Source organism: Opisthocomus hoazin, chromosome 25 (assembly GCF_030867145.1).
Source record: "Opisthocomus hoazin isolate bOpiHoa1 chromosome 25, bOpiHoa1.hap1, whole genome shotgun sequence".
Lineage (NCBI taxonomy): Eukaryota > Metazoa > Chordata > Aves > Opisthocomiformes > Opisthocomidae > Opisthocomus > Opisthocomus hoazin.
This window is the reverse complement of record NC_134438.1, coordinates 4448591-4476266: the sequence shown is the minus strand read 5'-3', so window position 1 is coordinate 4476266 and position 27676 is coordinate 4448591. Positions and strand designations below refer to the sequence as shown.

The 27676-nt window shown below is 49.6% G+C and overlaps 1 protein-coding gene across 1 annotated transcript; it reads right to left on the bottom strand.

The window, feature by feature from the left end:
* Positions 1 to 228: 228 nt before the first annotated feature.
* Positions 229 to 27676, bottom strand: KLHL12 (kelch like family member 12). The gene is given in 13 exon segments (XM_075443097.1): positions 229 to 1759; positions 6205 to 6391; positions 9390 to 9488; positions 10643 to 10801; positions 12036 to 12231; positions 13181 to 13287; positions 15660 to 15774; positions 17615 to 17764; positions 20371 to 20588; positions 21390 to 21543; positions 27168 to 27365; positions 27592 to 27633; positions 27635 to 27676. Coding segments are annotated over 13 exon segments (1794 nt in total). The 3' UTR covers positions 229 to 1632.

Below are 27676 nucleotides of genomic sequence, written 5' to 3'. Positions count from 1 at the left end.
CATCTCCGCTGCCACACTCTTCTCAAGCAGATCTTGCAACAAACTCACCCCCAGTTAGCAAGTCCTGACAGGTTTTTGTGCCATCGCTGGATCCGAGCGGACGGAGCACTTGTTTTCCACCACGACACGGAGCAGCTGAGGGTGGCTGCCTGGTCTGGCACGGGGCTCGTACATACCCTTCGTACAGTGGTGAGACAAACGTCTTAAAGGTAGAGAACAGACACTAAATTCCCACTGGCTCAGGAAATATTTTATTCTTTATATTTTCATTAAAAAATAAACATAGGAAATGAAACCACAGAACACTTGTGTGATAGAAACAAACGCAGAAAGTCAGAGCGTTGGCTGAAAGTGCATTATTAAGTCATGCTACCACGTCCCTGATCCCACCCTGTCCCCCAAGCAAGGAGTCAGCAGTAAGCTCAACGAGCAGCACTACACGGAGCCCAGGCACTGCGGGGGCCAAGCTGACGGCGGCGGAGAGCCCATGCTCCCAGAAACGCAGCGAGGCAGGAGACATGCTGAGGAGAGAGAACTTGGGGTTCGTGGGGCAGGCAAAGGATAGCTAGTGTAAGAGGATGTGGAGTTCAGAGGCAGGGGAATAAACAGCTGAGAACAAAGGGCAAAATGGAAGCCTGGGTGTCAGTCCAAAATGGCCGTGGAAGCAGAAAAACCCTAGATAAAAGGAAAATCAACACAATGAACCTGGCTGAAAGGCTGACGTGGGTGCGGTGGACAGAGGTCTGTCCAGGGACAAACCCCAGTCGCTCACCAGCAAGATCTGCAGGGACAGTAGCAATTGTGTCCCTCCGCTCAGGGCCTCTGCAGGGTGACCTCCCCACACCGCAGCAAGGCTCCTGCTGCCAGAAAATGCAGCGCTTTGCAGCTGGGTCTGTCAAGCTTTTCGAGGGAAATACAAATGAACCTTGCTGAGCCCTCTGATCAGAGCACAAGTGCTGCAGACCTGCTTCTGCACCAATGAGCTTTCCCCCTGCCGCCTCAGACTTTTGGGTGTCAGTAGTTGACAGCTTTAACCTGCGACTCCTTTTGTGTGCAGACCTGTGAGGAACCTGCAGATGCAGCTACAGTGCAGGACCCCCTCACACACACTCACTCAATTTGGCTCTGCACTGCTGTGTGCTTGAGGAGCATGTTTAAACATTCAGTATGTACAAGATGATTTGAAGCTGGAACATAAGAGCAGCTGGATTCACCCTCACACATCCACGTGGCTGAGAGCAACCAGAGGACCCGCGTGGTCCTGCAGTGGCTGAAGAGACCACCCAGTTGTATGTACATGTCCTTGGAAGCATTCACCAGGCTGGCTGACACCAAGGCTGGGGGCATCTCTGCTCTGCCGACAGACTTAGCCACAGGAACAGCAGAGAACACAGCTCCTCCTGACCCACTCCACCACCTTTCTCCAGCTCCACACAGAGCCCCTGATTTCAAATGACTGCTGAGATAACACGTTTATGCACATGCTCTAGTCAAAAGCAGCACAGAAAGCTGCTGTTCTGGTGCCTATTTCCACAGCATCCACAACTCTCAAGAACAGTCACTGCAAATCACTTGGGACTCTTCCTCCAGCTGAGACTTTTTATAGGGTGTTCTTTGTAAGTTCCCTCCACATCACTTCTCCCGAAGGACGCAGACTCCAGCATCACAGCGCTGCATCCCCAGGGAGGTTACCACTTCCCAGTTGTCAATGATGGGATCGTAGCACTCAATGCTGCTCAGCAGTGAGTTGCCATCATATCTGCAAGGACAGAAAGTTACAGGTGAGGGATGCTGCTGAAGGAAGAGCAGCCCCCAGGGAGCATGAGCGACCAGGAGTGCAGCGAAAAGGGTGCAGCGCGGCAGTTTGCGCGGGCAGGACACAGTCCCCCTTCTTGCAACCTGACTAGTGGACATCGCTCTCCCAGGAGACGTTCCAGCCATGGTTTCCACTCGCATGAAAGCCAGAAGGAGCGTGGGGACCCAGCCGGAGGTCCCATACAGACACATAGCTCTCCAGGTCTCCAGCTGCAGGGAATGCCTGAGCCTGGCGCTCATACCAGAGGACAGCAGAGACAACTGCTGTGCTCAGGCGACCAGGTAAATGACCTGCTCAGCCTGGTGGCAGAGCTGAGGGAGGAAATGGAGAGGTTAAGGAGCATCAGGGAGTGTGAGAGGGAGATCGACTGGTGGAGCAGCACCCTGCCCTCCCTGAGGCAGAGGCAGCAGGAGGCGGCTCCACAAGAAGCAGAGGACCCCCGACCCTCTTACCATCGAGCAGAAAGAGGGGACCTAAGAGATGGGGGGGAAACGGGTCACTGCTCGAGGTGGCAAGCGAATCCCCTCCTGGCCTTGCTCACCTCCCCAGTTGCCCTTAAGCAGCAGATACGGGACTCTGGAATGTGAGGGCCCAGCTAATGAGGATGTGGGTGAAGGTCCATCCAGGGGGTTGCCTAGGATGAGTCACTCAGCCCCACGTGTTACGACTGCCTCAGCTAAGAAAAACAGGAGGGTCACTGTCAGAGGTGATTCCCTTCTGAGGGGAACAGAGGGCCCGATCTGCCGACCAGATCCATCCCACAGGGAAGCCTGCTGCCTCCCTGGGGCCCGGGTTAGGGATGTTGCTGGAAAGCTCCCTGGTGCAGCCTTCTGATCATTACCCGCTGTTGGTAATGCAGGTTGGCGGTGATGAGATCGCAGAGAGAAGTCCCAGGGCCATCAAAAGGGACTTCAGGGCACTGGGGTGCCTGGCTGAAGGATCTGGGGTGCAGGTGGTGTTTTCCTCAACCCCATCAGTGGCAGGGAACAGCACTCAAAGGGGCAGGAAAACTCACCTGGTTAACAGGTGGCTCAGAGACTGGTGCCATCAGTGGAATTTTGGTTTCTTTGATCATGGGGAGGTGCACACAGCACCGGGCCAGCTGGCGACAGACGGAGTCCAGCTGTCTCAAAGGGGAAAAGGATTCTTGCCCATGAGCTGGCGGGGCTCACTGAGAGGGCTTTAAACTAGGTTCGAAAGGGGAAGGGGACATTGCCCAGCTCACTAGGGATGAGCCCAGGCGTGGCGTGCCAGTGTTGGGGGTGAGATCGGTAGCCCAGCTCAAGTCCATCTACACCAATGCACGCAGCATGGCCAATAAACAGGAGGAGCTGGAAGCCATTGCACAGCAGGACAGCCATCACAGAAACATGGCGGGATGACTCTCATGACTGGAGTGCTGCGATGGATGGCTATAAACTCTTTGGAAGGGACAGGCAAGGAAAGAGAGGTGGTGGGGTGGCTTTGTATGTTAGGGACTACTTCGATTGTATGGAGCTCAACGATTGTGATGACAAGATTGAATGCTTATTGGTGAAGATGAGGTGGAAAGCCAACAAGGCAGACATCCTGCTGGGGGTCTATTATAGACCACCCAACCAGGATGAAGAGGCAGATGAAGTTTTCTACAAGAGGCTGGCAGAAGTCTCACAATTGCTAGCCCTTGTTCTCGTGGGGGACCTTAACTTACTGGACATCTGCTGGAAATACAACATAGCAGAGAGGAGGGTGGAGATGCCTGGAGTGTGTGGAAGATCACTTCCTGACGCAGCTGGTGTGAGCCTACCAGGGGAGGTGCCTCGCTTGACCTGCTATTTACTAACAGAGAAGGACTGGTGGGAGATGTGGTGGTTGGAGGCCACGTGGTCTTAGTGACCATGAAATGATAGAGTTCTTGGTTTGTGGTGAAGAGAGGGGTGAGCAAAACCACCACCATGGACTTTCGGAGGACAGAATTTGGCCTGTTCAGGATGCTGGTTGCGAGGGTCCCCTGGGAGAGAGTCCTGAAGGGCAAAGTGGTCCAGGCAGGCTGGACATTCTTCAAGGAAGAAGTCTTAAAGGCACAGGAGCAGGCTGTCCCCATGTGCTGCAAGACGAACTGGTGGGGAAGATGACCAGCTTGGCTGAACAGGGAGCTCTTGCTGAGACTCAGGTAAAAAAGGAGGGTCTATCACCTACAGAAGAAAGGGCAGGCAACTCAAGAGGAGTACAGGAGTCTCGTTAGGTTGTGCAGAGAGGAAATTAGAAAGGCAAAAGCCCAGCTAGAATTCAGGCTGGCCACTGTTGTAAGGGACAACAAAAAATGTTTTTACAATACAACAACAAAAAATAGGGCCAAGGAGAATCTCCATCCCTTATTGGATGCAGGGGGGAATATTGCCAACAAGGATGTGGAAAAGGCTGAGGTACTTAATGCCTTCTTTGCCTCGGTTTTTAATAGTCAGATTGGTTATTCCCAGGATACTCAGCCCCCAGTGCTGGAAGACAGGGATGGAGAGCAGAACAAACCTCCCATAATCCAGGAGGAAGCAGTTATCGACCTGCTATACCACCTGGACACTTACAAGTCTATGGGGCCGAATGGGATCCACCCAAGGGTGCTGAGTGAACTGGCGGAGGAGCTGGCCAAGCCACTCTCCATCATCTGTCAGCAGTCCTGGCTAACAGGGGAGGTCCCAGGTGACTGGAGGATCGCCAGTGTAACACCCATCTACAAGAAGGGCCGGAAGGAGGATACCGGGAACTACAGGCCTGTCAGCCTGACCTCGGTGCCAGACAAGATTATGGAGCGATTCATCCTGAGTGCGCTCACCAGGCATGTGCAGGACAACCAGGGGATCAGGCCCAGCCAGCACGGGTTCATGAAAGGCAGGTCCTGCTTGACCAACCTGATCTTCTATGACCAGGTGACCCACCTAGTGGATGAAGGTAATGCTGTGGATGTCATCTACCTGGACTTTAGTAAGGCCTTTGACACTGTTCCCCACAGCATCCTCCTGGAGAACCTACTGCCCATGGGTTGGATGGGTGTACTCTTCGCTGGATAAAGAACTGGCTGAACGGCCGAGTGCAGAGATTGGTGGTGAATGGAGTTAAATCCAGCTGGCAGCCGGTCACGAGTGGTGTTCCCCAGGGCTCCGTTTTGGGTGTGGTCTTGTTTAACATCTTTATCAATGATCTGGATGAGGGGACTGAGTGCTCCCTCAGTCAGTTTGCAGAGGACACCGAGCTGGGCGGGAGTGTCGACCTGCTCAAGGGTAGCAAGGCTCTGCAGAGGGATGTGGACAGACTGGATCGATGGGCCCAGGGCAAATGTATGAGGTTCAGCAAGGCCAAGTGCCGGGTCCTGCACTTGGGTCACAACAACCCGACGCAACGCTACAGGCTTGGGGAGGAGTGGCTGGAGAGCTGCCTGGCAGAAAAGGATCTTGGGGTGTTGGTCGACAGCCGGCTGAACATGAGCCAGCAGTGTGCCCAGGTGGCCAAGAAGGCCAACGGCATCCTGGCTTGGATCAGGAATAGTGAGGCCAGCAGGAGCAGGGCAGGGATTGTGTCCCTGTACTCGGCACTGCTGAGGCCACACCTCGAGCACTGTGTTCAGTTTTGGTCCCCTCATGACAAGAAGGACATTGAGGGGCTGAAGCGTGTCCAGAGCAGGGCAGCAAGGCTGGGGAGGGGTCTGGAGAACAAGTCTGATGGGGAGCGGCTGAGGGAGCTGGGGCTGCTCAGTCTGGAGAAGAAGAGGCTGAGGGGAGACCTTCTCGCTCTCTACAGCTGCTGACAGGAGGGTGCAGTGAGGGGGGGTTGGTCTCTTCTCCCAACTAACCAGCGCTAGGACGAGAGGCAATGGCCTCAAGTTGCGTCAGTGGAGGTTTAGGTTGGATATCAGGAAAAATTTCTTTACTGAAATAGTGGTCAGGCATTGGACCAGGCTGCCCAGGGCAGTGGTGGAATCCCCATCCCTGGAGGTGTTCAAAAAACATGTAGATGTGGCACTTTGGGATATGGTTTAGCAGGCATGGTGGTGTTGGGGTGACGGTTGGACTTGATGATCTTAGAGGTCATTTTCAAGCTTGAGGCACTTAGAGCCCTTCCTGGGAGACAGGACAGCTGCGTACAGCAGGAACGGCCTGAAATAAACCCACCGCATTAGGCTCCCTTTTGGTGTCTGCTGCTGCTCTCCTGCCTGTCTTGGCCCTGGACCATCAGGCTGCCCATTTGGGTTGGGCACGGTGACTCTGTGGGCTGTCTCCTCTCACAAAGCTCGAAATATAAATGTGAGGAGAAACCACCTGACACAGGGCAGCAGGCTGTGTCACCTCAACTCACTTGTAAGCGCAAACAGACATGCAGGGCGTCTCCCTCTCCAGCCCCGCGCAGCCGCTTACCCAGCGATGGCATACAGCCTTCCCCGCAGCACGGTGGCCCCCACGTAGCAGCGGGGGGTCGTCATGCTTGTTACAGTTGTCCAGGAATCAGTGCGAATATTGTAGGCTTCCACGGAGGAGAGATGTGCTGTGCCATCGAACCCCCCAACCACGTAAATATGGTCGTTCAGCAGAGCCACTCCGGCCCCTGGAGAGAGATAAGGCAGCACAGTTACACCGCTGCGCAACGCCGCCAGCACCGTGCCGGGGCTCGCTCTTACAAAGCTGAGCTAGGGCAGTTCCTCCCTCTTCAGAGGACATTTTCTTATGCTTATATCTCCCACAAAAGAGCTGTCATAACCCAGTGTCTTCTGGTGGTGTGGTCTCCAACACAATACACGAAAACCTGTCACTCTACCAAATGCTGCTGAATCTCTGGCGTAAGGGGGACTGAGCAACACTGCAGCCAGGGCAGCAGCAGCAAGAGGAGATGTTCACCTTGGCTGAAAGACACCCCAACGCCCTGAACGGACCAGCATGAGGGTCACTCTGCTGGCGGGCAGCCAGCTGGGACTCTGTCGCCACAGAGACAGGCTTCTCTGGTGTTCCTGGCTCCTTGGTGTCACCCAGCCCCTGGCTCTTACAAGGAGAATGACGCTGCTCCGTGTGAAGCCGGAGGAGGGATTTCCTTGACATCGCTCCTCTGGGAGGCAGGGAAATGAAAATGGGTGTCCACTGCATACAGAGCCATAAGTGGCCGAAGCATCTGTCTGAACAGCTGTTCTCACCTGCCCCAGTAAAAGCAATCAGTAATACAGTTGGGACAACTGGGAATTCATGACAACAGCAGGAAACAAACCTCTGCCAGCCTCTGCTCCTCATCTGCAGCTCCTTCAGGTAACGTACCAAAGAACGCAGTGCGATAACAATGCACTTAGTGGCCTTAGGTGCTCTTGCCAACAGCCGCTGCTGTTTCGAGCTGCATCTTGAGAGCAGAGTAAACACTGTCAGACTGTCACCATCAACACGCTGCACGGATGAATATCCCAAAGGAAACAAGCCAGCTACCCTGTAGCTCTTGGGCACCAACCTGTTTCCTCACAAACAGAATACAAGACACTTTCTGTTCCACTAAATGCAACCTCACTTTCACCGTCTCTCCTTGCTGTGAGCCTCAAAACAGCTGGGAGGGGCCAGGCTGCCCTGATGGCCTCTCTGATAGCTTCAGTGAGGAAGACTTTAGCTGAGAAGAGAGACCAGACCAAGGCCTGATCAGGGAGGTTGGGTCCAGCAATATGGCCATGGTTTCTGAGCAGTGGCCTACCTCCAGAATCTGTCCTAAGAGATGAAAAGCAACAAGGAGGAGACAATCTCTGTGAACAAAGGCAAGATTACTTTTAGTCCCAGTCTTTCTTGCAATTCGAAGACCCACAAGCAGACAGCTCTAGAAAGACTGTCAAAGCCTTGGGGCAAAAGAAGTCCTACAGGGCCCAAGGTCAGCAAGCTGGATGGACTGGAACTGATACCAGGATGGAGGTTGCAAGTACAACTGGTCTCTAAACTCCCAGTAGTTCAGGGTGTTAGTACCACAGAGTGGCAGCACAAAAACCTAGGCCAAAACATGTTCTTGGGCACACCTCAGTGTTCCAGGTCACACGACTGAGGAGGGCACCTGGCTGAGTCAGTCTCAGCGTCAAGAGCCTCCCAGCGTTCCCACTCGCTTGTGGCACTGAGGAGCCTGCTCTGGGGGCCGAAGCACTGCTACCAAAAGGCTCCGAGTCTCGTGGGAAGCTAGCACGGACCTGGGAAAGGCTTCTTATAAAAGGCTTTCCCCTTGAACTCTTTGCTTTTAGTCTTGCCAGAAGCCATCTTCTCTGGAGCACACAGCAGACCCCCTGGGGAAAGCTGTCTCATCCTTAATCTTTCTAGAGATCCAGGGATAGGTCTCGCATGTTGCCTCCAATGTAGGAAAACCCAGAGATTTTATCACATGTTTCTATGTGGGGTCTTCCTGGATGTGAAAAGCGACCAACTTCTAAATCGAATCCATTCTTGGCATATGGGAAATACTTTCCAACCCACACTTAGCAGGAATAGCCCTGTCACAGGAGTAAATATTTAAAGCTTGGGGTTTGATGAATGCCACTGCAGGCAAAAGAAAGCTTCAATGTTTTTAGAACAGAGACCAGTTTTAACTGAGTAACCAGCACCGGTCCCTAAAGAAGAACACTGCAGCAGAGAGCAATCAGAAACAATGCTGCCTAGGCTAATTGTAAAGGGCATTTATTGAGAGAACTAGAGAAAAAGCAACTTCAAAAGGGTTTAGAAAGAGGGCCTGTAAGCACAGCAGAACTACTCCATCGAGAATAACAAAGCTGTGGAGGCACTGAGCATCCTGCCCATCCACACATGGCTAAGCAAGGCCACGGCTGCTCGCTAGCACGGCCACGGAGGTCTGGGGCAGGCAGCCCGAGGCGCAGTGCAATAGCAGAGGGCGAACGCTGGAGCACACAAGGGCTGCACGAGCCCCACACGAACTCCTCTGAGAAATGAAGGAGAGCGGAGACAGAAAGTTACTCCAAAAGTAGGATTTAAACTATATTTCTCTCCCGATACAGCTGCCAAACTTAAAGCTCGGACAGGGCGCCAAGCAGGAAAGACAAACTAAGAGCTGGTGGTGGGTAATTAACGTGTGACTGCACCACACTTCAAGTCGTTAGCGTAAGACTGTTGCAGCAGGACACTGCTCTGGCAGCGCTGCTCTGTGCGCTGGTGCTGCCCCGGGGGTGAAGCAGGGCCTGCCAGAGCACTCCGGCCTCTGCCATGCCCTGTGCAGCCCACGAGCACCGACTTTGCAAGCGGCTCCGTTATCTTCCACTACGGTCTGTCCGTTGTTCCTTGCTAGCTTTTCTCCAAGCCATGCGCTGTTCCTAGTTATGGAAGTCACACGAGACTTCCTCTCCCTCCGTGTAGCCTGCAACCACCCCTCCACATCCCTCTTAGCATGGGCTAGAGACATCAGGCATGTGAAAATTAACCTTTCTCTTGGGGAGTTAAGTCAGCATGCCCTACAATCATCCCCTCTCACAGCCAAACCACCCGCTGGGGCCAGTCAACATCCTGCAGGGCAGCAGGACAAGGCAGCAGCGACTGCTTCTGCAGTGCAGCACGAAACGTTTTCACCTCCAGGCGCTGTGGACTCTTACCTGAACGCTTAGTGGCCATTGGAGTGACATTTGTCCAGTGTCCAGTGTGGGGATCATACCTCTCTACAGAATTCAGTATGTTCAGCCCATCGTAGCCACCTGAAACAAAATGCAGGAGCAAACCATGGGTCTGACTTTTGGAAAATGTTTTCTGTGTAGAGAGCAATAACATGCCTGGTTCATCCTCAGTACAGCATTGCACTGCAATCAGCACAACTCACAATGTGCTGGCAGAACAAAGAGGATCTCCGCAGTTTGCAGTGCCAGACTGGAGCCAGCTCAGAGTAAGCTCTGTCCCTGCACTGCACAGGGCCGTGCTGGGAGAGAGCATCACCTCTCCAAACCAGTACAACCAGATCAGCACCGCACTGCCCGAAGCTGCCTCTGAGCATGCCAGTGCTGTCCTGCTAAAGCAGATGGACAGCTTCCAGACCTGGCGCTGGCTCAGGGTCTGTGTGCTGCAGCTGCCAGCTGATGCTGAGGCTACACAGTGTAGGCTGGGACGTCCCCAAGAGCTATTTCACAAGAGGGAAATCTCATTCTGCAGCTTCAGCAAAGGAGCAGCATGCTGGCATCTACCTTGGGGGACAGCGTGAGGAAGAGGAATTTGGGAGGGGGAAGTGAAACCCATAACCCAGTGTCCAATACCCATGACTCCCCAGGAACAGGACTGCAACAAATGTGGGTACAGTGCTGGGCCTGCCTCTTCTGGGACCCAGAAGGTGTATCTACAGAACAAGCTTACTGAAGTCTTTGGAGTGACTTCTCACCATATTCACAGCTGGCGTGGGTGTCCGAAAATGAAACGAGTAATACAGAAAGGAGCTGGAACACATACAACTCAGGATCCGTTTCTGGAGCACTACAGCCAACACTGCTTTGTGCAGAGCAGACGCACCCTCTGTCCTGTGGCTATCTGCATCATCTCTGGGGCATCTTAGCCACTGCCTTGTCCCTGCAAACCTCAGCTGGCACTGCTCACCCCCTGCGCTTCAGCCGTCCCTCAAAGGCAGGCTGACTGTGTCCAGTGTGCGCCTGACAGCGTTTACTGGAGTTATGTGGCAGCTCCAGTCTAAGCCATGGCAATGGTCACGGTGAGAACGGGCTGCGTTCGCCAACAGAGCTGCGCACTGAAGTTAAATCTTCTAACCTGGACATGACACAACTGGTGCTCCCCACAGACAGCATCTGCACTGCCATTTCTGTAAAAAGCAAGTATTTGCAGAGTGCCTAGAGGTCCTAAGGGTACCTACCGAGGCAGTAGATAACTCCATTGGCTACAACCAGCCCTGCTCCTTCCCGGGCTGTCTGCATGTCTCCCAGCATACTCCACTGATCAATGTTCGGGTCGTATCGTTCCATACTGGTGTGACGTCGGCTTCCATCAAATCCACCGGAAACATAGATCATGTCTGCAACGTTAGACAGAGGTTGGACTCAGGAAGTCAAGCACCAAGCATGCACATGGAGCAAGCAGGCCCTCGCAGATGGACTGAGCCTACAACATGGACTGCAAAATACCGGAACAACGACAGCGCTTGGCACATTCGGAGCGAAGACAAACCCAGCCTCCTCACCCTGGCGACTGCATTAGCCTGCTCACAGACCCAGCGAACTAAACAAACACAAACCCCATCTGGCCCTTAAGTCTGCTGCTTGCTGATGGATGAAAGAGAACACGCACACCCCAGTTATTTTTTTCATGCTGCAGAACCGGTTGAAATGCTGCCATGGCCAAACCCTGCCTATCACTAGCATCCTGTCAGCACCTCCACAAAGTCAGTGCTCACAAGGTAGTAAACACACAGGTAGCAACAGGAAAGAAGATCCAAAAGACATGTCTGGATCATCAAGATCAGTCCCTCATACTGGATAACCTAATTCATGCAACGCTTTCACAAATCTGTTACCTTCAAAGCAACTGCATTTTTAATAGAATTTTCTTTAGAATAGAATATTAGCAATCTAAATGAATAATATTTAACCAATATTAATTATTCAGGAGATATTCTAATATAAGCGTTAAAGTACAGAATATTCATTAGAGTAACTGCTATTTTAATGGCTAGAAAACTTCCTCTCATTTCCACACCTATTTTTCCCTGGCCTGTTTATAACCATTTGTTCTTATTAAATTCTTACATTGCCCATTTCCTTCTCATGCCAAGTTATACTCATAGAGAACAACCATATTCCCTCTTGGCCTTTGCTTTGCCAACATAAGCAAGCTGAAGTGTTCTGGTCTGCTCAGTAAAGCAGTTCCCTTCTTCCAAGTCTGTCCTAAGAATCCTTCTCTGCGCATGCTCCAGTTCCGGTCCCTCTCCAGTGCTGCATGGTTATTGCTGTACTTGTCCTGTGCTCAGTTATATGCAACACTGGCACCACTCCGAGAGCTTCCCACCCCATAATCCCTCATAGAGCTCCTTCCCCTCAACGCAGACACACGCTGTAAGAATGGAGCGGAGGCAGAGCTCCTCTCAGGATCTGTGGGCAAGTTTTCCATTTCTACATCCAAACGGTAAGAACCGGCATTTCAGACTCCCTCCCTCCCTCGGAGCCATCCCACTCTGCACACACCAGCTCAGGGCATTTCAGGACGAGACCCGAACAGCTGTTCTGCCCTGTCCGTGCGGCGTCAGGACATACCTCCCAGGGTCGTGGCTCCCGCCAGGCCTCGCCGGACATTCATCGGAGCCACGGAGTACCAGATACCGTCCTCATCTGATGTGTAATCCAAGCACTCCACTGAGCTGAGACGAGAGCGACCATCATACCCCCCTATCACATAGATCCGATCGTGCAGGGACACTGTAGCAACGTAACGCCTCTTACGGGTGATGCTCTGAAACAGTAAAAAGAATAAAAAGGTCAAAGAGAGGAAATAACACTGATGCACGGAGACCAACTGCTGTTTGTCCATCCTCTTTTTCTGCTCTTTTGGAAAATGGCCCACTACCACAGAGGCAAACAGCACCACGGATTTAAAGGATACAGCCCTGGCTAAAATGCTTAACGCCTGCGTCTGCCTTCCTCTGCCTGTAGTCTGTCTCTGCCATGCTCTCTTCTTATGGCCAGGCCTCCTTGCACTAAAATATTTTGCATTAAATGTCATTTATCTTATGCTGCTACTGAATCTTTGATGCATCTCGGGGGGTTGTATGCCTCCCACTGGCTCCCTGCAGAGACTGTTAATAGGAAAACATGGAGACTCGGAATATTTGATGAAAATACCTGAAGCTTTTAGCCTCAGAACCAAATTCTGGGACACCAGGTGATCTTCTATTATTAGCAATATCAAAGAAGAGGCAGTTTTCCACCATTTCACACAGATAAAGGTGATTTTGAATTTGGGTACAAATAGTCCTCAGTGCAGGAATTCTCTCTTCCTTACTATCTCCCATTATGCCCAGAAACAATGAGATCAGAGAGATCAGGCAGCCTGCCTGAAAGCAGGACTGATTATACTATTCCTATTGGCATTCCAATTATCATCACTAACCTTCAAGCTTAACACCCTTCAATAAGAAACATGATAGCTCTCATTCCCACAACAAAGACGTGGGTCTCTGTAGGCTCATCTGATTAGAAATATGACAACCACCTCTTATACAAAGCTTACTTAGCAAATCTGCAAACGCAAAGCGGTTTCAGCGTTCGCTAGGTAAACCTCAGCAACTCTAGAATTTACGCAGAAATTCTAAGCAGAATGCAAAGTTAAATAGTTGATGCTACAAGATCAGTGTTTGATCACAGCCTGTTCAACCCAGTGGTGATCAAAAACGGTCCCTTACTGGCAAGAAACTCCACTCCTGAGTCTTCGGGTCATACTTCTCCACAACATCAATAGGTGACTGCTGGCTGCCAAAGCCGCCGATCACAAGCAGGACTTCATTAGCTCCTAAAACAAAGAGGGAGAGCAAAGTCAAGTCAATCCCTTTGTAACCAAGGGGTCACCCCAAGGGAATCCCCTGAAGAATCTCTTAGCCTTCCCTGGTGCGACGTCACCTCCAAACCCCTGTTTCTGTCACTACTCTGAAGCTGGCGCCTAACCTGAGTGCAGCCACCTGGACTCCCTCTGTCCTTAGCAGGGAGGAAGAGAGAGAAGCTCTTCCAGGGTGCGTGGCCATTAAACTAACTCAGGTGTTGGGAGCTGTCTGCTGGGAGGTTGCTCCTCCTCCTAGAGGGACTCCGAGAAGACAAGCTGGCTAAGTTAGGTGCTGAAGTTGGCTAGATAATATCTTCTTCTGTATTCCTTCCATGATTTTTTTTTCAAACCCATGGAAGCGGAAGGAGGATGGGTGCTTCCCTGCAGCCTCCTCCCAAAGCAGGGCATTCTGCCCTTGTTTGCAAATCACATCTGGACCCGACGGCACCTTTGTTCACCATTTCACTGAGGAAGAAGTCAGGCTGACTGAAGCCTGAAAAATTAATGAAATATTTTCAGAGGAATTGTCTCTTAAGTCGTATGTATTTTATTTCATAGCTGCCTTCCCTCTAACTCCTCTTCTCTGAGATTGTCCTTAATTTTTCTTATTTTCTCCTTGTGAGCTAAATAAGACTTGTGACCTGTAGAGTTTTAACTTCCCTTGTAATGACTGCCTTAGTGGTAAGCTTATATTATAGTTTTGAAAATAGACGAGCATCCTCTGGATCCCTTGAGCCCTTTCTGCAACAAGGAGTTTTACTAGAGTTTAGAACTGTCCAGCTTTTCATCGCAGAAGGACTGAACACAGAGCAATAAAGATGTAACAAGACCCTGTCTGTCACAAAGCAAAACAGCTGCCACCTCAGGTGAAGGAGAATTAAATAAAATATAACTGGGAAGGATTCACAGAAGAGCTCCAACAGCAACTTGGAAAGCCTTCTGTACAGCATGACAAACGAAAGTGCAATCATTTCAGCTTATCCCATAGAAAGTTAATACACAACTTGATCACAGCTCCTAAGTGACACACGGTAAGAGCATTGCTGATAGCAGATGGTATTGAATCAATTAAATAAGGTAGGGCTGAATGCAGAAGATGAACCTTAGCAAAAAGGTGCACAGCGTTTCCCTGTATGATTAAACAATACAACAGTTTTGTGACGTCTCCTTTATCAGGTGAAGCGTTTCAGCTAAGAACAAAGTGAAGTGTGTCTTTCTAAAATCACAGCTTGAGCTGAACTGCATGTCATTGAAACCGATGTGGGATGGTCCCAGAAAAACAGGAGACACGCTGTGGCCTGGACTGTGCTGGAGGTCAAACCATATCATAACAACATTCCCTTCAGGCCAAATAATCTAACCAATGTCTCTCTCTGACAAACCTAATTTGCTCTCCTCCTTTAGTGGATAAACCGCCTTCTGTCCCTGAAAACAGTGTTAATAACAGGCAACGGCCATGAAGGGTTTTTCAGGGTCCCCCCCCACTACACAAGCAGCGGCACTGGAGAACACGCACAGAGGTTTGCTTGCAGGAAGAGCAGTCAATGCTGGCCCCGATGGCAGCGCCCTGTGAGCGCACCTGGGACAACGCCATGGCAGAGACAGTCCTGAGAGAGTGAGTCTGAAGATAAGAGAAGGGGCGTCAGGTGAGGAACAGCCACAGTCATGAAGAAGCCAGTAAAATACTCTTCCTTCTTCTGCAGGTCATTCCTACTGTTTATGTTGCTCTCAAGTGCTTACACCCCTAAGCCAAGCATTTTTCTAACAATTCGGTGACTGTGCTTGGTGGGAGTTACTGAAATAGAGGAAAAAATCATGATTTATTTGCCTTAACACGACTAGGGAGAAAAGAAAAAAACCCCAAGTATCTCTGAAAGGAAAGAGGGACCTCTCCATCTCCCTCCTTGTGCCTTGTGCTCTGAGATTCCCCTTTGAAAACTTCTCTTCACTGTAACACAGCTGTCTCTCACCTAGCAGCTCTTTTTGTTTCTGACATTGATGCCTGATACCTACCTGAAAATCTGTCCACACTTCCTGGACAGCTGCTTGCTGAGACAAACCTATCTGGAGGCACCAACAACTGAGAAAACTGGTGTTACGGTTACAGCAGAGGCCTGGGACTGAAGGCGACCAACTAGTCCCCACGTTGCCACTAAGCAATTGTGCTCTGAAAAAAACCTACCTCTCCTTTGCTCCAGTCCCCCTTCTGCACCACTGGGGACTGTGGGTCAACAAGTTACAGCTGTGAAGCACTTCAGTGCAATTACAAGGCGCTAGGCATGGTGTATAACACAATACCTGCCAACGCCCCAGACCTTCTCAGTGTCCTTTCCTTTGCTGCTCACCTAGACGTGCTCTTGTCCTGGGTCCTTGCATCTGACTCCGAAGCTCGGGCCGAAGGTGGAATTTCTTAGCTTCATCTACGAGGTCTCTGCACTGCAGACTGCATCGTATAAAAGGCTGAGGAAAAACATGAGTCACTGGTACATGCAATGTATTTTAAGATCCCTCAGGAGAACTGTCCTAAAGCCAACTCTCGTCAGTTCAGACAGCACTGAAATGACTTGTGTGCAGGCTGTGGCTTGTAGTGTCATGGTGCAAATACTGCACACAGGGAAATGCAAAGACAACTAAAGACTGGACTGCAGCTGAAAAGATATGGCTCAGTTCTCACGCAAAGTCTGGCACTGCAGGTGTCATTGCATAACGAAAACAACTACGTTGGAAAACTAAGGAAAAGCCAATTCTGCCATGCTTAAGCCAGCATAAGTATGTCTGAGAAGGGGGACTGGCAGCGAAACCACACTTGAAATGAGTTTGGATAGATCTGCCCCACATAATCGACTCTCAGCACGCACCTGCCGTCAGAGAAGAAACAAGGAGCACAGCACAGGGCAGCAGTTTTGCTGGGTCTATTAGCTCAATCCCTGTGCCCATGGGACATGGAGCTACGAAAGACTACAGAAGCAGTAAGGTCTTCTTTAAAAGAAGCAGGGAGCCCTGCAGCCAAAAGACAGTTTCATCTCCTCCTTGCATAATGCCGTAATTACCCTCCTTGGCTGAGGGCCTGGACCAGCCTCCCCTGAATGCTCAGTGTTCAGTTCCCTTTGGGTGTTTGGTGCTATATGCTGCTACAATAAGTTAATTAAATAAGTTTTTATAAGTTCTTGGTGCTTGTGCAAGAAGGCTAGGGTGTTCAGAGCAGATGATGCCACACAGGGCCAACGCTCTCCTCCCCATGCTGTCCCAAGATGATGATTTCCCACCAGTGTGTCACCTCCAGCCTGGAGAGGCCGCCCGGTGCAGGAAGAAGGCTGAGGCCCTGTATACACGCTATCTTAGGCTGGTTTTGGAACAGATCCAATTGTTTTGGTACCAGTCCCTCTCGTGTTAGCTTCAATTTCAGTTAATGTGGCCTATAACAATCTGACTAAAGACATTTTAGCTCTGGCACAACTTAATTGCCTGTGAGCTGCCCTTATTTAAGAACATCCATAAAAGGCAGCTATATCACATCAAAGATGAATGTTGCTAGATCAGCCATTTCTCTAAGCAGAGAAGTCTGTCATTCAACATCCAACACCTGTCAGGTGACAAGGGCTAGTAACCGCCGATCACCTCTCATCACCATCAAACTGGAATGCTGGTTGGAACTTCTCTGTGCCTTTCTGCCAAACAGTGCATGGGGTCAGCATCACTTCCTGTTTGGAATTAAACTTCCATTGCAAAACCTTAATTATCTCTCATCATCATCCACATTTTGGTTTGTCTCTGCAACACCCCAGCCACACAAACAAGCAGCACTCGATACGGCTCTGACTTGTGTGTTGGCCCTGGACCTATACGGCTGCTGTCCTTCTCATTCAAAGGTCCCTGCTTGCCATCTGCACCTGACACAATTTCTGAGGAGCCATTTCCTCCCTAGGATCGCATGCCAGCAGCCTTCAGCGTAGAGAAGGAGACCTGCACTTACAAATGAAAGGCAGAAAGCACTTATTAGAAAACAGTAACATGACAGCAGAAAGGTGCTACATATACCAGAAGACAACTGACTAACTGGTTTGGATGGGGCCCCTTCCCAGCTGAAAAGGAGGATGCTGGAACTGCTGGCACAGCCAACTACATCTGAGTAAAACAGTGGGCACGCCAGCGGAACAGGGACAGCTCCACAGTGTCAGCATCAAAAAGCACCAGCAGAGCAAGCAGCTTCTAACATGTTCCATTAGGACAGCAGGAGTCCAGCCAGGGAACGTGGCAATCACACACAGCTACTGGCTCCGTGGACCCCGGCTGCTGATACCTCGGTGTCGATGACGTCTGTGATGTAGCGGGGGGTGAGAAGCGGCATGCGCACGTACTGCAGCAGTTCTGGCAGCGATGCTTCTCGTTCTTTTTTCGAGTGCTTCACCCAGTTTATAACTGCCTCAAAAACCGGCTCTTCAGAGTCCACCTGGAAAGAGGAGACACGCACTGATCAGACTGCAGGGTAACGTTTCAGCGACTGCTGTGGAACACACAACTTCCAGGCTGCTGACACTGCTTCACAGCTAGCAAGAGAGCAGGACATTTCGAGTAAGAGTCTGTTATGGAAATTCCCATGAGCTGTATTTACAAGCACTACAAAATTCCCTGATTTTCTTTTCCTTAAAACTGCATTTGTTTTTTCCCTACAGCTGAGATGGACGACAGGCAGTACGAGTGCCAGAAAAGTGAGCTTTATGGTACACAGCAGAGCCAGAAGCTGGGAGCCACCATTTTTGAGAGAGCCCAGTGACAGGCTGTAACTGGCAGGGCAGCTCCCCCGACTTCTCAGCGGAGCAGGACTTACGGGTCCTGCAAAATGCAAAGTACCATCACAAAGATGATCAGAATCATGTTTCCTTTTTATGGAGCAGTGTCTCGCTTAACCCCCTGCAGCCCCGTGACTGCGCACCGCCCCTTTAACACCCGAGCCATCCCAGGTACATTAAGGGGTTTTTTATTTCAATCCACATTTAAGAAACTATATACAACTGGATTTCAGAGAGGAGAACCCCAGGGAGCAAATGTTACTGTTCTGACTAGTTTATTTCTCTCTCCATTTAGGACCAGCACATGCTGGTGCTTACACCGCTTCCAGAGATTACACTGACTAAATCATCTAAATTTGATACTTTTAGAGAACCTCGGGTGCTTTGGACATCTGTGATTACCAAAAGCGAAAGAATTGTAATAAGCTCTATATTATTTAGACTTGGTTTTCTTTTTGCACATCTTCAGACCATCCAACGTAAAAGCAAATCAGACATGAATTTATTATCATGTCTGTTAACTGTTATTAAATTTGAAGATAAAGGGAGATACTGTAATAAGAGGATGGAGCCTTCCCACTGACACATGACTGGTACGCTTTGAAGTTCAGTTTGAAGCTGTCTGTTGCAGAATGTTCTGAAGCAGGGAGCCACACAGGTTAATTATGTAAGGCAATTCTTCCACGTCACTGATTTATATTTGTTACAGTGTAATTTGAAACGGCCTCTTTCTATTTGAATTACAGGGAAAGGACAATTAGAGCTCACAAAAGGAGAGCAGAGTACTTTATTGTTTCCAATTTTCCCCACCTCCTCCTCAAATGCAAGAATCCCACATGGTTTTATCCCCTCCCAAACTGACTGTCCTCTGATATATTTAACAGTTTCGCTGTTCATGATATCATTTCTGTTTTCTGATAAACGATGAGTAACACCAAACACAGCGTCACAGTGAGGACCTGCCATTCTACTTCTCCAGCAGCCAGGGGATTCACCGAGGGTGCTCCCTCTGCACACTCTGGTGCAGCGCATCACCTCTGCCCTGGCACAGCAACAGCCAGATTTGCTTCATTCACCTTCCTAAGGTACTACAACGAATGCACACCTCACTGCGTGCCTGCAAGGCCTGAATCAGTCCTGCCAATCCACAATGAATTTTACTTTGCCTGTGTGGATCATCTGATTAGTTTGGCTGGCTCGTTCTCAACTTCCTCATTATTTCCTCTTCACTGTCCAGAAGCCTTGTGCCAGTACTGCCCACAACCCACCTAAGCTCAAAGCCTCACAGCATTAAAGCTGCGGCCTGTTAAACACCAAACACACTCAGCCTTTCTCCGCTGCTGATCTCAGCCTGTGCCAGGGTCTTTCACTGCTATCTTGCGTGCTCTTTGTCAAGCAGACTTACTAACGAGAGGATGTCAGCTTGGCTGAAGGCCACTTTCAAGGCAGACTTTCAAGCCATACATCAATAATTTTCCTCTGGCTACCCCTGTATTGGCTTCTCAGGAATTCCAGAGACACCACTTACATTGGTTTGCTTCTAAGAGTTCATGTTACTGTGAACTCTGAATAGTGATCGCTTCCATCACTTTTAGAACAGAAGCAAACATCAACTCTTGACAAAGTCCATCTCTATAAAAATATCCAAGTCCCCTCTCAATTATCAAACAATGTTCAATTTATTTCAGTTCTCAAGAACATACATAGTTATGGAAAATTTGGAAAAAAGTATTCGATGGGTTCCAGCCAAATAGCAAATCCTCCAGAAACCAACCTTAGGGGAACAAAATCTGCATGCAACTCCCTGAAGATTCAGACTACCCTGCAGCATCATGCATTCTGCTGCTTGTAAAAGCAGAGGATGCCTGGGATGACACACGCATTCCTTGTGCTGCTGAGTAGCATGCAAGGTCTACAAACAGAAGTTAAAGTCTTGGGGGTACTTCTGAAATATAGGCCTTGAGACAACTTGTTTTTGTAACCTCTGAAAGTTCCTCCAGGGAAAGGAGACAAGGGAACAAGAACTCTGCAGAGGTAACTAGCTGCGATTGCCTTACTTGCAAGAAACAGTTGTGTGACAACAAATTCTTACATATTAGCTACATGTTACTGATCAACTTCAGATTACATGGCTAAAAATTTAGAAGCTTCTTGGAAAATGAATTTCAAATTCAGGAAGCATATGAGATGTCCACCACTCATTTCTGACTGGTTTCAATGTTTTACTTCAATGCTTTGCACAGTAACGATACTTTTCAGGTTTTACCTGAATTTCATCACACTTGATGAGCTTTTCAACCTCTTCTTGATTTAAGAGGATAAACTCTTCATGCTGAACCACCTCTGGAAAATGTTTCTGGCTGAAGACCTCTGCAGCTTGCATTAGATCAACACAATTGTGTGTCTCAGCAAAATCCCGAATGCCCAAACAATTTGATGGATCCAGCTGGCTTTCTAGAAACTCACAGCAAGCTTGTTTCACACCTATGGAAAATTGGAGGGGTGAATGAGCACTGTACGCTTACTACCAATCCACTGCTTTCGAAAGGGCTTCAGAAGAGAAAGTTCTAAACAGTAATGAAAATCCAACTCAGATAACAAGCTTAAAAATACTACGGAAACACACACATGCAAATATTTCTTTGAAGGGACGTGAAGACACTAAGCAGTAGACCATGTGTTTGGGCTGTTTTGATCTCTGGCTATTCTATTTAAACACAAAAATTAAACAAATCTAGTACTAGGAAAAGACTCAAACGTGAGTAGTACTCAGCTTCATGGATTATAAACAAAAAAATGTATATGCTAGTGGGTAGAACTACCAGATTTCTAGCTTTTCTTCAATGTCTTTTCAATAGTTGCCTGGGATTTGGGATAATTGCCTGGGATAGCTCCATAGGTGCACATGCAACGATATCAACCCATTTGTTACGACCTAGACACACTACGATGGCAGGTCAAATGACATCAACGATTTGCTTATTATTATAAGTTGACTGAGCTGTAACATCTAAGTGCTATACAGCCCACAGTTCCTCCTGGCAATTCTCATGCAGAAATACAGTAGCCCAAAGCATGGAACAATAACCTGTTTTATCATCTTTTTTTCCACCCAAGGCAGTTCCTCTACCACTGAGACCACAGCGAACAAGACAACAGAAGTTTGACATAAGTACTTCAAAATATCATGCCTCCCACAGTCCGTCTTCCATTTACAGAAGGTCAGACAACCCAAACCTCTGAACAGCAGCAGTTGTGCAGTTTGTGCTGATACTTGGCCATTACCTTTCAGCTGAAGCAGACACGCCGCTGGGAGCAATTCTTGGACATTTTCTACTGTCACGTGAACAGTTTCTGTATATACAAAGTCTAGCAGGATTTCCATGGTGGAGGCTGTCAGTCCCTGGATATCTACATAGGGTTTATCTTTCTCCGAGAGCTGTAAATTAGAAGGGAAACAAAAGTTTATTTTTCAGTAATGTGATCAAAAGCCAACAACGTGCATGTGTCAGAGAGGTTTCAACAGAGATTTGTCCTTTCTCTTCTTGTGCTCACTGAAAGACTAAGGGGAAAGAGGGACTTTCCCTACAGAATTCACTTACAAGGCGAGTAGAAAAGACAAAGTTAATTATGGATCGAGAAGACAGTCCACCTGCATTGTAAAACGAGCAAACTGAGATTAGAGATAGCAGAAATTACATTTGTTATTTGTGCAAGACATCTAAACTCTGTCCTCCATGCAAGTAACTCCGAGCTTTACTACAAGGAACAGCACAGGGGAGTTCCTCCCCAGGCTGGATGTCTGACGTGCTGCAGTTTACATGGAGTCCCCACCTTCCCTCTCTGCTGTAAAACCAAACCAAATAAAAATCTTGCCTAACTGTTCCATTCCTGATCCACTCTGCCAGCTTATGGTGAACATCCCTAAAAAACCCAACTATTTATAGGCCAGAAAGTTCAGAGTTAAAGGTTAAATGTAGGTTTAGCTTAAACATTTGAAACTAAAATGATAGTTCATACAGTGATGGTACTTACACAATCCTGACTTTGTCCTCTGGCTGTTTTATCACCTCTAAGATACATCATTTTGGAATAACTGTTTTTCCTGAGGAATGTTACCCTCTCAACAGTCAATCTTTGGGAACAGTAAACTCTGTGAATCCACCAAATTTGCACCTTTATAGGTACAAAACAGAATACATCTCACAAAGCATCAGCTTTGTGGTTTGATGCATCCACGACGAAGCTGCTGGCAGAGCATCTGATGATTCCTGAACAACGGGATAGCAGGTGAACTCACTAATCATGCCCTGCACATAGCTGCAAGCTCCTCTCAGGACGAATGGACCTCAGCAGAAGGATTGTCTCCACGCAGCACGCTGCAAACCCAACCTTTTTCCTCCATGACTTTTGAAGCAGTAGTCAGCATCAGCGCAAGCATGATTCAGATGAAAGCCCCTGACTTTTCTTGCCAAGAACGAGACTGAAGCTGGTTACAGACAGATTGAGCAGAGACTCAGTGAAGAGAAAGCATGATCAAAGCATGACTACTTGGCTTAGAATTTGCCACAGTTGAGGAAAAAAATGATACAGAAGTAGAGAAAATAAGAGCAGTCAAGGATATTCCTACGGAGGCATCTGATGACACAGCAGCAGAAGGGAAGAAATGTCTCTGTGGAGACTGAGCCATTTCTGTGATGCGGAGAGAGACGCTTCACAGCAGGGAAGAGAAACACAGGAGGTAATGGTGATACTCGAAGTAATTTGAGGGAAGAGGCCTTTCAAGTCTGTTGACAGAGTGAACAAACTCGATGGCATCCAGAGCCAGAAAGGAACAGCAAATTACCTGTCTGACCTGCTGTATGACAGGCCATGCATTGCATTTCGAAGCTAAAATGAGATCCTAACTTGGGCTAGACAAAACACTCCCAAAACAAGACTGAGCTGTTTGGTACAACAGCTAAAGATCTCACCACAGGTCAGAACTGATCAGACAAGAGGTTCATACGATTCCAACACGCAAATGGAGATGTAGGCCACACATACTTAGAAGAAAGAGGATAAGAAATTACAAACATCTACTGACAGGAGATGACAAGAGCACCAGACCTCCTGGTAGCGTATCATGCTGCATCAGGTAGAAGCTGATGATCTGTTCTTCACAGATCGGCCTGGAGCTGGTAAAGAAGCTCCAGTCTGCAGCACCAACAGTCAATAATCAACCACGCACATACTCTCTTCATGCTGTTGACTGAAACACAAACCATGCAGACAACACCAACACCGCAGAGATGACCACCTCCTGCTTCCCTTGTGTGTGATGATGTAATTCTGCTACACTCCACTACTTGGTTGTTAGTTGGCTCACAGTTTACTCGCATGCTAAGATTGCTTGGAAGGAAGCAAACATTTCAAATAACTTCACACAATGTGTGTGATGCAGAATAACCTGGGATCCTAGCATCATACCTTAAAGAGGGATCTCAGAGCGGAGACAACTTGATTCTGAGCATGCCATGAAGACTCTGAGCTCTAGCTCCAGAATGTGTGCAGTGTTAGAGAACTGTACACAGTGCTTAGTGCTGTGCTGTTGGGACAGAGAGCCCCTCTTTTATCAATACATCCACATATTTGGACTCAAAAGCAAGGCAAAATTATGGTCATACAATGCTAATCAAAACATCGTACAAGCAGCTCTCCTTTCACAGGTGTTCAGTGGTAGGAGACAGATCTCTGCAGCTCTGCTGCTAGAATTTCAGTTATTCTTCCCCCTTGTTAAGTATCAGAGTTCCACTAACCAGCAGGAATTAAAGCAGTAAGGGATTGCTACTCCCGGATACAATCACATTTCTAACATGTCATAAAAAGCATGCACCAGTACAGATCCTGAAATCAACGGAGGCATCTGGGACAACACATTCTCATAGTGAAGGAGAGTCACTTGGAGACATCAGGAGTTTTACCCCAGGACGCCTAAGCTGCTGACAGCCTTCAGGCAGGGGCTGCAGGTGACAGCTCTGTTGTGAAACATAGCGTTGCTGTCTCTGCTGTCTCCCATTCCATCCATAAATTGTGCAACTTGCTCGGCAGGAGAATGGGCTTAAAATTTCTTGTCCAAGGCCACTTCCTGGTTTTGCCTTCACTAATGCAGATACACAAAAGTATATTGTAATAAACCCCTCCTATTTCTTCTCACATATAGGGTAAAAGAAATGCTGGCGTGACAGTGCTATTATGTGGCTCACTGCATTCTGGAAGGCCTTCACAGTATAGCGAGGATGACCACGTAAGAACCTGGAAAGAGAAGTTTTTTAGTTTTAGAATAAGAGGAATATCTCTCCATGTTCTAGAGGACAAAAAGCCCCTTCAATTTCTAGCACATACCCTCCAAGAGAAGACAGACTAGTTTCTTTCTGAGGTGGAGCTGATGATCAGCTCTTAACGTATCCTGTTCTCCTAACTTGTCCAAAGACAGAAATCCCAGTGGCAAACTAGGTTCCAGGGGAGCATTTGCTAAAACTGCTCTTCAGTTTTCACTACAAGGAAGAACTCTGTAGGTAAAACTGGTTTCCCCACACCACTCAGCACAGGGGCAGACAAAAGTGCTGTCAAAAGCCAGGGCTTCAAAAGGTGATCAGTGGCTTCTCCTCATTCGGGAAAACCAGAACAGAAAATGGAAAGAAATTAACACTAAGTAAGACTGAGGACTTTTTAAAGTAAATGTTAAAGTCAGAAGTGAGAAGGAAGGAAACCAGGAAGGAAACCAGAGACACAGGGACTGGCAAATGCAGTTCTTGATGCTAATCTCTGCTGACAGTCTCAGTGCTACGCTGGCCACGCACAGATGTAACACCACGAGAGACACAGGGCACAATCCAGGCATCAGTTCCGAACAAAGCCTCATGGAGCCCAAGTCCAACGAAACCCACACCCGACAGCGAGCCAAGCAGTCCCCACACTCGCAGGAGGTGAGCGCTGGAACGCAGAGGAAGCCCTCGCAGAGACGGTTAGTCCGTTACGCAAGGCAGCGTTCTGAGCTCCCTCCAGGCCATGGCCACAACGCTCTGCACCCACAAGCGCCTGGAGAGCGACCAAGCTGTCCCATTACGCTCACCAGTGTACTTGTCGCTGACACGCATAGGAAGTCGGTCCACTTTGAGGCTTACCAAGCTGCCATTTCCTGGAAAGCACGCTCTGCCGCAAACACTCCGTGATTGTGTCTGCCACTTGGCAGGTCTGTCGTTTTGGGGTTTCCATACGAAAAAGCAAATTTGGAAGAAATACAAACTAAGCAAAAGAAGTAAAACCCTTAAAGTAGCAGCAATTTGGGAGTGTGAGAGATGGAGCAATCATGCCCACTGCACTTATTTTTCTAGGAAGAATTACATCTGTGAATTAAGGCCACTACAATGTTGCAGTTAAAACGAGAGTATAAAGAAGGAAGGAGCGACAATCTCAGCGTAGATCCAAAGCATACCAATCCTCAGCCTTTGTTAGCAGCCACAAAGAACGTTCTGTAGTACGCAGAGTGACTGGATCTGTGTAGACTGCCTAGATAAAGTCCAGCAAGTCAAAGGCATTGACAGGAACATAGAGGCAAACACAAAGAAACAGAGACAGTCTGCTACACCGCTCTGCATGGTGAAGCTATTGGTAAACAGACAACTTCAGCCTCCAGGGACTGATTTTGCTTTCTGTATTTTTTTTTTTTAAATTACACTTCCTTTCTGCAGAGAAAGACCATAAACCTGACAAATTTACAGATTTCATGGAGACATGGACAGAAGATGTATTGGTATGTGGTCAGGCCACATATGAGTTTTTTTGGGTTGCTGTGCACAGGACTATAAAAGCTAAGGCACCTGCTCACCCGGCACGGCTCTGAAAGATGTAGGCACACAGACAGCTCTGCCAACAGCGTTCACTGCTGGATAAAACAAAGAGGAAAATGATTCCCTCCTGCAAGGACTAGTGGGCTAGCAGGGGGGTCTTTAGGACCTTTGGGCTAGTAATTTTTCTCCCTGCTCACGGGGAAGTTGTTAGCATAAGGAAAGCATCTTCTGTTAGAAAAAGCTACAAAGATTGATTCAAACTCATAAAAGACAAAGCCAGGCAAAGCATCTCACATTTAACAACAGGAATGAGTGCCAGCTGTAGCTCAAATATTACCTTTCAGCGATTTAGAAGAAACAGCCCGCAGGCAGCGCGATCAGCACAGTAAGCACTGTGAGAGCACATGTCCTCAGAAGCGAGATCTGCCCAGTGCAGCCGCTGAGGCTTTCAGCCTGCCCCCCCCCAGTGCTAGAGGTGCCGTTCTCTTCGAGAGCAGCAGCACAGCCCAGCACGCACCAGCTGATCAGCCAGTGCGAAACAGAGAGCAGCACACGAGCTAAACACCCTCCATTTCAGGTTTAAAGGGCTGCCTTCATTCACCGCCCGGTCTAAGGCGCCCAGCTCTGCACTAGGGCGGGTACCCCCGGCAAGATGCACGCCCAGAAGCACAGAGACCATAAACACCTGTAGAAAAATTAGAAAATCAGAGCCTTCCCGTTTGCCAGCTCAGCCTGGCAGCTCTCTGGTGCACAGGTTGGCCACGCAGCAGGCAATGATTCAGGACCACAGTCCTGTCTGCAGCCTCTAACTCCTACCACGCCATGATAAAGGGCTCTGGGGCTACCATGAGCAGACCTACAATCAGCACGCGACGATGCTGGGCCACCAGGAGAGGACCCAGAGGGTTCCAGGCCCACCATGAGGGGATCCTGGGCCACCATGCGGGGATCCAGAGAGACCCAGGGCCACTGTGGAGGGCTCCAGCGCCACCACGAGGGGATTCAGAGAAACCCAGGGCTACCATGGAGGGCTCTGGGCCCACCATGAGGGGATCCTGGGCCACCACGGGGGGATCCAGAGAGACCCAGGGCCATCATGGAGGGCTCCAGGCCCACCATGAGAGCACCCTGGGCCAGCCGCTGAGCAACGTGACAGAGCGGCGGGCCCTGCCTCCTCCACCCGCCGAGCACCCGGCGCCGGCGGCAGCCCGCGGTCTCGGGGCACACCGACCTCGCTGGTGAACATGGCGCAGAAGTAGTCGCTGCAGGCGGCCAGGACGATGCGGTGGGCCGGGAAATCCTTGTGCTCCACGCGGAGGGTGACGTCGCAGAGCGTGTTGCTCTTCCGCAGGGCGTTCATGGCGTTGAGGATGGACTTGGCGTGCGAGTTGGTCATGATGTCCTTGGGGGGGGCCATGGCGCCCGGCACCTGCGGGCACAGCCAGCACGGCCACATGTCACGGCCCGCCCGCCGCCACGCCAGGGGGCGCCCTCCCGTCGCGCCGCGCCGCCCCTCCCTCTCTCTCCCTCCCTCCCTCCCTGCCCCGCCCGGGTCGCCCCCGCCCCGCCGGCCGCTCCCGGCCGCCCCCGGCAGGCCCCGGCCGCCCGCGGCCCCGCTTCCCCGCCGAAACGCGGGGCCGCCCGGCCGCACTCACCGCCGCGGGGAGAGGTCCCGGCCCGCACACCTCGCCTCCCCCCCGCCCTTCCCTCTCCCCGCGCGGCGCGCTCTGATGGCGTCAT